Source organism: Equus przewalskii, chromosome 15 (genome assembly GCF_037783145.1).
Source record: "Equus przewalskii isolate Varuska chromosome 15, EquPr2, whole genome shotgun sequence".
Classification (NCBI taxonomy): Eukaryota; Metazoa; Chordata; class Mammalia; order Perissodactyla; family Equidae; genus Equus; species Equus przewalskii.
This window is the reverse complement of record NC_091845.1, coordinates 31,969,073-31,982,054: the sequence shown is the minus strand read 5'-3', so window position 1 is coordinate 31,982,054 and position 12,982 is coordinate 31,969,073. Positions and strand designations below refer to the sequence as shown.

The 12,982-nt window shown below is 36.7% G+C and overlaps 1 protein-coding gene across 50 annotated transcripts in view; it reads left to right on the top strand.

Moving 5' to 3' along the window:
- Positions 1-12,982, top strand: part of SLMAP (sarcolemma associated protein) — a 158,682-nt gene that overhangs the window by 130,378 nt on the left and 15,322 nt on the right. For 31 of the 50 annotated variants that reach the window (XM_070574842.1, XM_070574844.1, XM_070574828.1 and 28 more), the window contains 2 exons: positions 10,653-10,775; positions 12,089-12,163. In XM_070574842.1, the coding sequence (XP_070430943.1) occupies positions 10,653-10,775; positions 12,089-12,163 (198 nt within the window). The remainder of the gene's footprint in view (positions 1-10,652; positions 10,776-12,088; positions 12,164-12,982) is intronic. The other 19 variants (XM_070574857.1, XM_070574858.1, XM_070574854.1 and 16 more) reach the window with 1 other exon arrangement.

The following is a 12,982-nucleotide window of genomic DNA, read 5'->3' as shown; positions in this document are numbered from 1 at the left end:
TTTAAAATAAAGTACCTTGAGGTGACTTATTGATAAATCTGTGGTTGTCACCTTTTAGTCTTTTTTATATTGCCTTATTGCACACAGAAAAGTTGACATATAAGTTCAGCCCAGTGGGTTAAACATGTTGGTAACAGTGGACTAACACCAGGCAGTTCTCTCGAATCGGCAACGAAAGCAGCTGTGGAACTTTCTCTGTATAGAAATTCCAGTGCTTCTGGCTGGACTATTAAGAGATCTTCTAGTCCAGACCCTGAGCCTTGGATTATATAAGGAAGACTTAGTTTTACCCTACATGACTCTGCTGCTGGCCTAGTGGTACAATGATAGGGATAGGGGGTGGTTACCAAAGAGATTACCCAGATTCTCTTAGCGTTCCTTGTTCTGGGCATCCTGGCCTTCTCTTTTCTTCCCCACAGATACTGAAGCTCACGTGGCTCTTTGAACCACCTTTGATTGAGCTCTATTACCAAGGGAAGCCCTGAGGAATACTGGCCCAGGCAACCAATTGCCAACCTGTCTTTAAGTATGATCGTAATTTCTAGCACTGTTGGTGATCTGCGCTCTTCTCAGATGACCATTGGTGTTGAGGAGGCGTGCTTTTTTCTAGTGTCATAATAATAAATCTAGGTTAATATTCGCACAGTCCAGAAAGCTTATCTTGGAGCATTTCTGATTCTTCTCAGAAACGCAATACTGTTACTGTATGAAATGTTGTTGCTGATACTGAAAAAAATGTCGTTATCTGGACCTTTGTGGGAACACAGAGAAATAAGAGGGGAGGTGAATGAGTAATGAACACCTGTCATACAAAAGTAGCTGTTCTTATGGCTTTTTTTATTATAGAAATCTCCCAGAAATCTTTTTAGCACCCAAGTTCAGATTGATTTATAAGTAGTATTTATGATTGTGTTAATTATCTTCAACTGTTACTAGTGCTTTTGTGATTTTATGTCTGTTTTAGATTTTTATTTTTATCCCATTGCCTACCACAATGCCAGATGTTCAGTAAAATTCAGATATTTATTCAATAAATTAATAATAGACCTCTTACATCAAAGTTATAAAACCACAAGAGCATTAGGAAAGGAACACACTCTAACGAAGAAACTAAGAGTCAAAGAGCTCTGGGTTCAATCCCAGCTCTGGCTTGCATTTGTGATAAGACCTTGGGCAAATTGCTTAACCCTTATGTGCTTCAGTTTTTTCATTTGTCACATTGGAGAAAAATGACTTCATAGGGTTATTGTGAAGATTAAATGAAATAATGCCTGTAGATCACTTACCAGGGTATTGGGAACGTAACATGTTAAGCACCATAATGAAGGCGCTGTTAATAATAATGATGATAGTGATTGATAAAAGCAGAACTATCTGTTAAAGGGTAACTTTTCATTAATTGAATAAGATTGTGGTTTCAAAAAAGCATTTCCTACTTTATCTTTTAGGGAAAAGCAGTTGTTGGTGGTGGATGTTTTCCAAATGATAATGTATTTATTTGTTTGTTTACTTTGCCAGATGTCAGGGGGTAAAGTTTTTTTAATCCTTGAGTACCACAGGAAAGCTAAATTTTGTCTGTGAAAGTGCCCACGATATAGGCTGGGAAATCAGTCTCAAGGAAAAGGGAATAAAAGGGAAAGATGTGGGAAAGAAAGACACTTGAAAATACAAGGTGCATGTGGAAGGAGGGTGGGTGTATAAATGCTGCTAGTAATTGCTTGGGGTGCCAGTGAAGATGAATCAGTTTCCCTAACCTTGCTTTAAATTAAGGTGACAAAAGCAAAAACAGAACCCCAAAACTTTCTTCACATTTCTGTATGATTGCCAACTTTTGTTAATGATATCATATCTTTATCAACACCTCTTGAAAGGTTTTGCAGCTTGATTTTAAGAACAGACTGTCAATAGTCAGTCAATGATTAGATATAAAGAAAAATCACCCATTAGAAGCAGGCGTATTTTAGAAGTCTCTAAGAAACGGTCACCATGGCCCTAAGTGGTTATTTAATCCATTGTTTTTCTTTTGTAAGAGTTGTATAAATTCTTAAAAATAATGTATTACCTGGCACTTAGAAACATTTGAGTTATGCTTGATTATGTGTAGTTATACTTTGTAATCTGTATAATTAGGTTCAGTAGGCTGACAAAATTTTTCTCTTAAACGAAGAGTATAAGTTGTTAGACCACAGTGTTAACCTTGAGAGCTGTAGAAAATAGCCCCTTTATTTTCCTCATTGAAACCCTATTCCTGACTCTTGAACCATTAGTTTCAAATTTTATTCTTTCCCTTTTAAAAAACAGCCAATCTTTATTTCAAATTATAGTGTGCTACCCTTCATGTTAGTCATGTCGGATTAAGAGAATAATCTAAAGTAGGTCAAACATTCACCATGAGATATAAATAAAATGATGATGGCAATGATACGTTTATCCTGAAATATTAATTATTTTCAATCAATTTATGCTACTTTTGAACAGAAATAAGGATGTAGCTCAAATCACAGTTTTCTATATGCTTGCAGACGTGTTCCAGATAAGGTAAAAAGAAAACTGGAATTCAGTCCAAGTAGTTTCTAATGCAAATGTGCTCTATTTGGGGAACTATGCCAGGGACTCTGGTGGTTTCAAAGACTGATAAGACTGTCCTTGGGGTTTGAGGAGTTTCTAGTCAAATTGGTGATAGGAGAGGGATAGATGATAAGCTGCTTCTTGATGGTTGTTCCCATTAGGAGTCAAAGAAAGGAGAAAGAATGTCCAGATTTTTGGTTTCTTTTTGTTTATCTTGGAAGAAGGGGAAGAAAGGCAACCTGAGCTTCATGAAAGAAGTATCATTTGATGTGACCTTTAAAGTGTGTCATACCACATATGACATATGCAGTGGCAAAAAACTGAACCTGAATCTGGTCAAGATTCTAGATCCAACTGCCAACTTGCAGGATATGTAAAGAACTAGGGACATATTCTAAATGATTGGTGGGGATATAATAGCAAAATCCAGAATGTGGAAAATTCTGTAGGACACGACCCAGTTTCTTCAAGTAAATTGCAAGATTTGGGAGAAAAAAGGAAAGGATGGGGGATCCTACAAATTAAAAGAGATTTAAAAGATGTTTCAGCCAGATGCAATGTGTGAACCTTGTTTGGCTCTTCATTCAAGCAATTCAACTGTAAAAGAAATTTCAGATGAGAAAATTTTAATATTGACTGGACACTTGATATTAAGGAATTGCTCATTATTTTCAATGTGGTACTAGTGTTACAGTTATTTATTTTTTTGGTTTTAGTTCTTTTAGAGATTATATAGATATAGATGGATAGATTTTTTGAATGAGTAGGTTTATGAGAAGATTCAGAGACCTTCTCAGACAAAGGAAATATTTTAATTTTAAAATATTAAAAACCACAAGCTAGATAATATGGGTTGCGTTTGACAAGTATAATTAAAGTTTATTCACATAATCACTTGAGTGTTTTTCTATAAGTTGGGGTGATTATTTGGCAGCATTCAGAGACTTCTGAGCACAGAAATGATATGATCAGATCTGTACTTTTGGGAGATTTGTTGAATGAATTGGAGTAGTTAAAGGCTGGAGGTAAGGCAATCAGTTAGGAGGCTTAGGTAATCATTGAGAGGCTGAACGAGGATGAGTGCTGTGGAAATTTAAACAGAAGAACAAAATCCAATTTGGGGCCCTGTTCCTGTCTTACTCTATCATCTCTCCTTTGGTAATCTTGTCCATAGGCCTGAGAAACTGAAAGAGAGAGAGATGGAAGTCAGATATAATTCCAACATTTGACCCTGAGTGACTGAAAGGATGGTGGTGTCATTAACAGAAATATTTATTCCTGGAAGAAGAGATGTGCTGGTGAGGCACATGTTGAGCAGGAAGGGTGACCATAGGTTCTGGTTTGCCTGAAACCATTTATGCCTGTTTTCCCAATTATTAAAATTGCTTCCTTTCACATTCAAAGGTGTCCCAGTTTTGTATTGTCACACTAGGAACTAGAGATGCAGTTGGAAGTACAAGACAGAAACTAGAAGTAGAAAGTCATTTTCAATTATTTCTGAGACCTTTATTGACCTGGGAGATAGAGAGAGAAGACACATGAGGATGCTTCAGTCTTATGGAGGAAAGAAATATGTTGACAGTGTTAATAAGTGTTTTAATAGGTGTGGTGGTAACTTTGAAGGGCACAGCTAACTTCCTGGCTAAGGGCAGGGGTGGAGTGGAGCAGTAGTCAAGATGGCTTCCCAAATGAGGTGGTTAAAGATAAGTGAGAGTATGCCAACAAGGCAAAGGGAGCCATGCATTTCTTTAAAATAGTACTAACATTTAAATATAGGAATAATGTTTAAAGTAAGAATAATATCTGTCAGGAGTAAAGTGTACAAGAACACAAGTGTGGTGGAGCACAGACTGTGTGGGGCGAATATGATGAAAGATAAGACTTGATCAGACAGAAGGCAGTAACGGTGTTTGGGAATTCTTTGCGTAGGGCTGGACCATGATAGCAGGGGAATTTATAGAGAAAGAAAAGAACAATAGGGAGGACAAAGGAGCCAACAAAAGATCCAGTTGTCAAGAAGGAACCCAGCTGGTCAGAAAGAATGGCAAAGGGGTGAAAATTGACAGTAAGAGGCTGCGTCTGAAGTTAAATTCATAGTTAGGTTGCCACCTAGAACTATCTCACATGACTGCACATATCCATGACAGAAAAATAGTCTTTCTCCATTGTGAAGGTTGTTCTTATCAACCAAGCCTGCAACTACCAGACCTTCCAAAGGGAGGAGTGATAGTAGTGGAAAGAGGATGCACCCACCTGGCCAGCTGCCTCGGCCAGCTAACTTCTGTCAGTTGATGAGGTAACACATATTGTGGCTATATCAGCCTTCAACAAACATGCACAGATGAAATAGATCTTGGGAAGAAATGCTTTGATTTGGCCCTTTACCAAGTGGTTCAGAGTATCTCAACCATGTTTAGAGCAAAGGTCAAAATTTAAGTTATATCTCTAGTCACTCTTCTGAAGAAATAGTGACACCAAATTTAATTTAAGATATCACGTAGGTATTCTTTGTGCCAGGGCTGGTTCATTTAGTGGATTCTTGTGTGGTATGGATCTCTTTACAACATTTAGCCTTAATCTGAGAAAAGCTGGCCCCTGTCCCAGACTGTACACCAGGCAGTTCTAAAGCTACGCCATCTGTGTTAAGGGGAAAACTGATTCTATTAATCTTTCCACCTCATCATAGTTCCTAAAAAAATATCCATTTGACTTGCATATGTAAATAAAATGGATTTGGTTCAGTAAGACTTTCATTTATCTTCATCTAAACACTTCCATCAGTACTCATAACAAGACTTCACAAGATTGTGAAGTAAATTGATACAAAAAGTCTGTTTCCATGACAAAAGTGAGGCACCATGAGAGTGAACCTAAGCCATAATAAACTAATAATTCATTTTCCCACACAACCATATGAAATACAATGAGGCCTTGATCAACCTTAGCACAAAAAGATTTGCTCATTCATCTTTGATAAAAAATTGATACTTCGTTTTCTGAAAAGAGTATCTGCACACTACTTGATTAGTTTGAATATAGTCATTTGTGTTTATTATATTAAACTTAATTTGTAAAGATTTTTGGTCAGTATCCTTCTATAATCAAACACTGTGTAGAGTTTATATGTTTACATTATTTGAAACATGGAGTCTTTATTAGCTCTAATTAAAATGCTGATCCTGTTCATTATGTGGCACAAAGAACTAATTTGCAAATAGTAGGTTCCTGTGTTAGCCAAACTCATTATTGCCTAGATTAGTCTGTCTCCTGAAACATGATTACTTAACATAAAAATTGTTCTATTATTTTTAGTTTGAAAAGCAAGAATTAGTTTTGTTTTACAACATCAATGATGAAGGGAATTGTTCTGCTGCAGACAAGAATTATCTGTTTTAATAGACCTTTGAGATAGATTACATATGATTCTTCATTTATAAAAGGATCCCCTTCCTCAAAATAAAACAGCTTTTTAGTTGTTGGATTAATTCATTTACAATTATTGTTTATTTCAAAAATCTACACAGGTTAGATGCAAATCTTCGGTTACCTTGTATGTTAATCAGATAGTTAAGTGCCTACTGTATGTCTAGTATTGTATTATTTGGAAAATAGTATGTTCCATATAACATGGAACATAAGTGTGAAACGTACATGTGTTTAACATTTGTTACTAAAAAGAAAAACAATGATAGGAATCCTCTTATTTCTGGAGAAGAAAAAAAGACTTGGTTGTTAGGAAAGCATGCCACTTAATGCTATGATATAACTAAGAAGGTACCATGATTTATGAGAAAGACAATTGAGCCAGAGTCAGAATTCCAATCCTATCTCCACCACTTCCCAGATGTGTAAGCTTTTTCAGATCTCTGGACGTTTATTTCCTCCTCTCTCAAATGAAAGGAGTACTTACTTGATCTTAAAGGTCTCTTCCAAAATCCTATGTGTCTATATGGGTTCATACTCCTTTTAAATATGAAACTAAATGCTATTGAATATTAGGGAACTTGAAAGGGCTTCCTGCTTGCTTGGGTTTTACTGTCAAGCTCTAGAAATCAGACAAAAGAGACCACTGCGTGCTGAGAGTTAGATGCAGTCAGGAGGTTTGATGCAGAGGCTTGAACCTGGGCTTTAAAGGATGGGCAGGTTTGGAGGAGTAAAGGAGAATGGCATGAGCAAGTTTAAGTGAGGACAGTAGTCATGAGCGGAGCTACTGAGGAGACTAGTAGGTATAATAGTGTATAGAGTATAATAGTGAGTGATGGAAAATAAGTAATGACTGGATTGTGGAGAATGTTAAAAGTCAAAGATGTCTGGATTTATATAATAGGGATTCAATGTAGGTTCTTAGTCTAACTGAGAGAATTGCTCTAGTATCACAGTGCAAGATAGAATGCAGAAGAGCAAGATAGGTTAAGGACAACAATTTGGGCAGAAATGATTGAGGCTTGTTCTAAGATTGTGGCATTAGGATTGATAATCTCAAGAGACCTTTTTTAGTTATGAAAAATTTCAAACCCAAGAAAAGTTGAAGAGTACTGAAAACACCCATATGGGCCCACCACCTGGATTTAACAGTTGTATTTTGCCATATTTTCTGTATTTGTATGTGTATATAAGTAGAAAAAATTTCTAACTTTTTATTTTAGTATAATTTCAGACTTATAGAAAAGTTGCAAAAATAGGACAAAGAATCCCATGTACTCTTTATCCGAAGTCTCCAAATGTTAACGTTTCACCCCGTTTGCTCTTAACGTTTTACCAAATTTGATTTATCTGTCTTCTTCTCTCTGCTCCTTCCCCTGGCTCTCTCTCCATGAACCATTGAGAGTAAGTTGTAGACATGATAGCCTTTACTCCTAAATACTTCAGTATGTATTTTCTGTTTCTCTTATATAACCACTGTACAATTCTCAAAATTAGAAAATTAACATTAATACATTACTATTATCAAATCCACAGACCTTATTCAGATTTTGTCAGTTGTCTCACTAATGTCCTTTATAACAAAAGAAAATGCTGAATTGTAACTTACGTTCAGTTGTCATGTCTCTTTAATCTCCCCTAACCTGGAACAGTTCCTCACTTTTCTTTGTGTTTCATGACATTGACATTTTTGAAGAGCACAGGTATTGTGTAAAATGTCCCTCAGTTTGGATATATCTAATGTTTCATCATGGTTAGATTCAGACTATGCATTTTGGGCAGGAATATAACAGAAATAATATTGGGCACCATATCAGAAGGCGCCTCACATTGAATTATTCTGTCACTGGTGATATTAACTTTATATAAATATATGCTGTTACTCCTCAGACTTTTATCTACTTAGTTTTAGCATCTACTAATGATTCTTGCCTGAATCGATTATTACTATAATAGTTGCCAAATTGTGATTTCATAATTTTCTCATTCCTTCTACGTTAGCTGGGCTTCTATAAGGAAGAGTTTTCTCATCTCCTGTCTCCCTCCCTCCCTTCCTTTTTCTTTATCAGTATGAATTCATGGATTCATGTTTCTATTCAGTGGTTTATAATCTATCACTATGATTATTTATTTTGATACTCAAATTGTACTGTGTTTGGCCAGTGGGAGCCCCTCATGTCTTTTTTGATGTGACCCAATCATTTTTTGAGCCCTTTCTGATTTTATGACATAAAAGATGTTCTCTGTTCATCTTGTACTTTCCTGGCCTTAGCCCTGAAATCAGCTATTTCTCCAAAGAGCCCTAGTTCTTTTTAGTGGGGAATGGTATTTAGAAACCAAGATCTGAGTATTTGGTGTGTTTATTGCTTCTAGGCCTACTCAGTGAACAAAGTTAAGAAATAGATGTACAGTCGTGCACTGCATGATGATGTTTCAGTCAACAAGGGACCACATATACAACAGTGGTCCCATTAAGAGTAGTACCATATAGCCTAGGTGTGTAATAGGTTATATCATCTAGGTTTGTGTGAGTACGCTCTATGATGTTCACACAACAACAAAATCACGTAACGATGCGTTTCTCAGAATGTATCCCCCATCCTTAAGCGATGCATGACTATATGTAAATACATACACCTGTACATACTTGAATGTATATATATGCAGTCTCACATATCTATATTTATTTCTACATCTGTATTTTTCTATACATCGAAATCTATTAGAGTTCACACTCTAATTCATAACCTACACCACAGGATTAATTCTATCTTCCCTATTTCCATGTCTGTTATTCTCTTCTCCGACAGTGAGAAACCTGGCTTCCTTTATCTACAATATGTTTATTTATTTGATCATTTTTAGAATACAGAAAAAGTAGTTTCAGAGTTACTAACCAATGCTTCTATGGAAAAGAAGCCTATGTGTAGATTTGTTTTTTCTTGCTCATCAAATTATTAACATAGAACAATAGTTCTCAACATGGAGTAATTTTACACCCCCAGGGACATTTGGCAATATATGGAAACATTTTTGGTTGTTACAACTCAGAGGGAGTGCTACTGGCATCTAGTGAACAGAGACCAGGGAAACTGTTAAACACCCACAATTCACAGGACAGCCCCCAGAACAAAGAATTTTTCATCCCAAAATGTCAAAAATGCTAAGGTTAAAAAAACGCTAGCATGCAACTAGGAAAATATCTATTGAAGGATGTCATGTAGATATTTTTTGCTAAACCACTTGAAAATAAGATATAGGGGGGCTGGCCCAGTGGCGCAGCAGTTAAGTTCGCACGTTCCGCTTCTTGGCGGCCTGGGGTTCGCCAGTTCGGATCCCGGGTGCGGACGTGGCACAGCTTGGCAAAAGCCATGCCGTGGTAGGCGTCCCACATATAAAGTAGAGGAAGATGGGCATGGATGTTAGTTCAGGGCCAGTCTTCTTCAGCAAAAAGAGGAGGATTGGCAGTAGTTAGCTCAGGGCTAATCTTCCTCAAAAAAAAAAAAAAAAAATATATATAAGGATCATGATACTTCCCTCCTAACTACTCTTAAAAATATGGACACTGTCCTACGTAATGACAAATCCAAAGATGGGTTGCTAGGACCTTTGCAGACTCCAATGTGCAGGGTTGAAAGAGAAGTTTTGTAGTTGCTGTGAGAGTGTTCCTGCCACTGGAAAATCTCTCTATGTGCCTCTCCCCTTACCCAGAGGCCATTTGAAGGAAGAATTGATAGGTTGATTAGAATAGATGAACCCAGAGTGAAAATTTTTGACAGAAAAGTAGGGTATAATCTATGAATATGAAAATATGTGTGTGACCTACTGTGATAGTACTGTGAAATTTTAGTTTTAGCTTTTTTTTGATGGATTAAAGTTGTTATGCCTGAGCTACTTGTAAGCCAAAGTAATAGTCAAATAGAATCTACTATAAGAATATGGCCCACCTGATGATATATTTATTTCAAGCAGTGTTCAGTAGCAGAAAGTTTTAATACAATGAAAGATGAACAGAGTGACTAGAATGGGCAGAGGTTAGGGGAGGTGGCATATTTGAGATGTAATGCTGGATTGAATTTATTTTGATAAAAACCATCATCTAATAATTCAGCGAATATTCATTTGTTATACGTGTGTAGTGTTGGGGAAACAGTGATGACAAAGTGAGCACAGTGGAACTTTCAGCCTAATTTTTATTTTGTATTTCACAACTGGAGAAATCGTGCTAAAATACTTTCTCCTAAAGAAAAGTTTATTTCTGTTTTTCCATTTCCAGTTAAGTTCCAAGTGAAATTTTTCTGACTTGTTATGAAGAAATTTCAAAATTGATAAAGAAGAATAGCATTATGCCCGTCTTACTGAATTTCAAACCTTACATAAGCTCTACATGAGTGAAATATTTAACTTAGTGTATAATAATATGTATTTTATAGGACCATTGCCTTGAATTACTAATATATATTTAACTGTACCTGTGTTCTTTCTCCAGGGTAAAATGACTAAAATGCTTAATATAATTTGCTTCTAAAGTTTATTTAACTCAGTTGTCCTGTGTTGTTTAACTATGCATGTCTAAACATGAAAGAGATTGCTAATCTTTGGTTGTAGAGATTGTGGTGTGATACTAACTCTTGCTTTTAAAATAAACATATTTTTGTCAGATGACTTGCAGGGTGCACAGTCAGAAATTGAGGCAAAACAAGAAATTCAGCATCTTCGCAAGGAATTGATTGAAGCCCAGGAGCTAGCTAGAGCAAGTAAACAAAAATGCTTTGAACTTCAAGGTGAGATCAAGATTACTTTGATTCTTTAGGGAATGTGAAGACAACATGATATAACTGAGTGGCCCCAAACTTGGCATCCAGAAGCATGGTATTCTGTTCCAGATCCACAATTTTGTTATTAGATATGTGACCTTGGGACATTGATTTAACCTGTCTGAACTTATGCTTCAGATCAATAAAGTGGGGAGAGTTACGGTTGCCCTACTTCCTTCCCATTGTTGATGTGATCAAGAAAGACCTGTATTGGGCCGGCCTGGTGGCGCAGCAGTTAAGTGCGCACGTTCCACTTTGGTGGCCTGGGGTTCACCAGTTTGGATCCCGGGTGTGGACATGGCACCGCTTGGCAAGCCATGCTGTGTTAGGCATCCCACATATAAGTAGAGAAAGATGGGCACGATGTTAGCTCAGGGCCAGTCTTCCTCAGCAAAAAGAGGAGGATTGGCGGCAGATGTTAGCTCAGGGCTAATCTTCCTTAAAATAAATAAATAAAAAAGACCTGTATTAATTAAAGATCTTAGTAGTTAATTACATATTAAGACAGCAAAAGGAAAAACATACTGTATATACATTTCTAAGTTTTAGTTACACCTAATGCTAACTACTCAGTATAAGATAAGGGAAATTTATATTCCCTATGATTTTATAGTATATTCTTCAATAAATGGAAGGAACCAGGCAAGGTTAAGGTATAGAATCTTCTAATGTCCCAACCACTTTCTTTTCTAGTAGCTCACTTATCTATAGTGTCATAGGCCAGTGGATTCTGTGTTATTCCTTAGAGTTTACGTTTCTATATCATTCACAGTAACTACCTAGTTGTAGTCAATTAGTACCTTAGAAAGTCTTAGAACAAGGAGAAAGTGAATGACCTATGGAGTCTTCATGTTCTCTAAGACAGCCTTCCTGACCAGGAGGAAGATTCATATCCCAAGGGGAACTGGGAACTTCCGGTTAGTGGGTACTTACTATGTGCTTAGTCGTAAACATGAGGATTTTAGGTCTGTTTTTAAATTTAAGCTCTGAGTGCTGATTAACGACTATCAAGGATCCTTCTCATGTAAAGAATAGCACATAATATCTTGGTGATACAAGGTCTAGAAAACTCCACTACTTAATTAAATAGATTTATTACTTACTGTTTGTGCTCCTAAAAATCTTTAAACAATCTAATTGCTCATACTGATAATACTTACTGCCTAACTTTTGTTTCTGTCAATAAACTTTAGGAGAGAATTTCTTAGAAATTTCCAGCTGCTCAATTCTGAACATTTTCATTAACTCACAAAATTAGATATTCTGTCTTTCACTTGTAGCTCTTTTGGAAGAAGAAAGAAAAGCCTATCGAAATCAAGTTGAGGAATCCACTAAACAAATACAGGTTCTTCAAGGTATGGAACACCCCAAGGCTATTTGGGATTGTTATTGTTTGTAGTGATTCCTAAGGAATGGAAAGTAAGAGTGCAGAGGAGTCCCATTTTTCTTTTCATGGCTTTGGTTCTTCCCTAGAATCTGAGACTATAACTAGGCTCTTGGTGGTTTTGTTTTTTTTTTTAAAGAAGCTACAAGGGAAGGTTCCCAAGTACTCCAATAGTAGACACTTGGAGTGGGATGATCACGGGTGAAGACACAGATTTGGTAAGACTCACTTTCTGGATTATGTAGTGAATTAGTACAAACGGGGCCTTTAGACAGGAAACCAGTTTGAGCTGCTCTGTGCATCAGCACTTTTAGCTTGTTGGTGGCATTATTTCTAATGCTCCTAACACACCTACATTGCAACAAAAATGATATACCACATGGAATAGAATAATGGTCCCCTCACTGCCTTCAGTGGTGAAGGCTTCTCTTCATACCCACTGTTGTGCTGTCTCTTTGTGTGGGCTATCACAGGGTCATGACAGAAATGACCAGAACGACCCCTCCCTGCATGTCAAGGGTTTTCTTAACCAGAGCTCCTGGTACTCTGAGGCTATAGTCTTGAGATACCCCAGGGGAGGTCTTTCGTTCCCATGCCATTGTAAAATTCCTAAAGCAAAATTAATTTGCCTGCATTGTCAAACAGGGAACCAATGTTATTTTAAAATATTAGTTTGAGACATAGGGTGAGAAGAAATTAAATAGACAGGCAATCTCAGTTCATAAGAAATGGGAAGTCATTGTATGAGACCTATGATATTTGCCCTAAAATATCCCAGAGAAAAAAACCA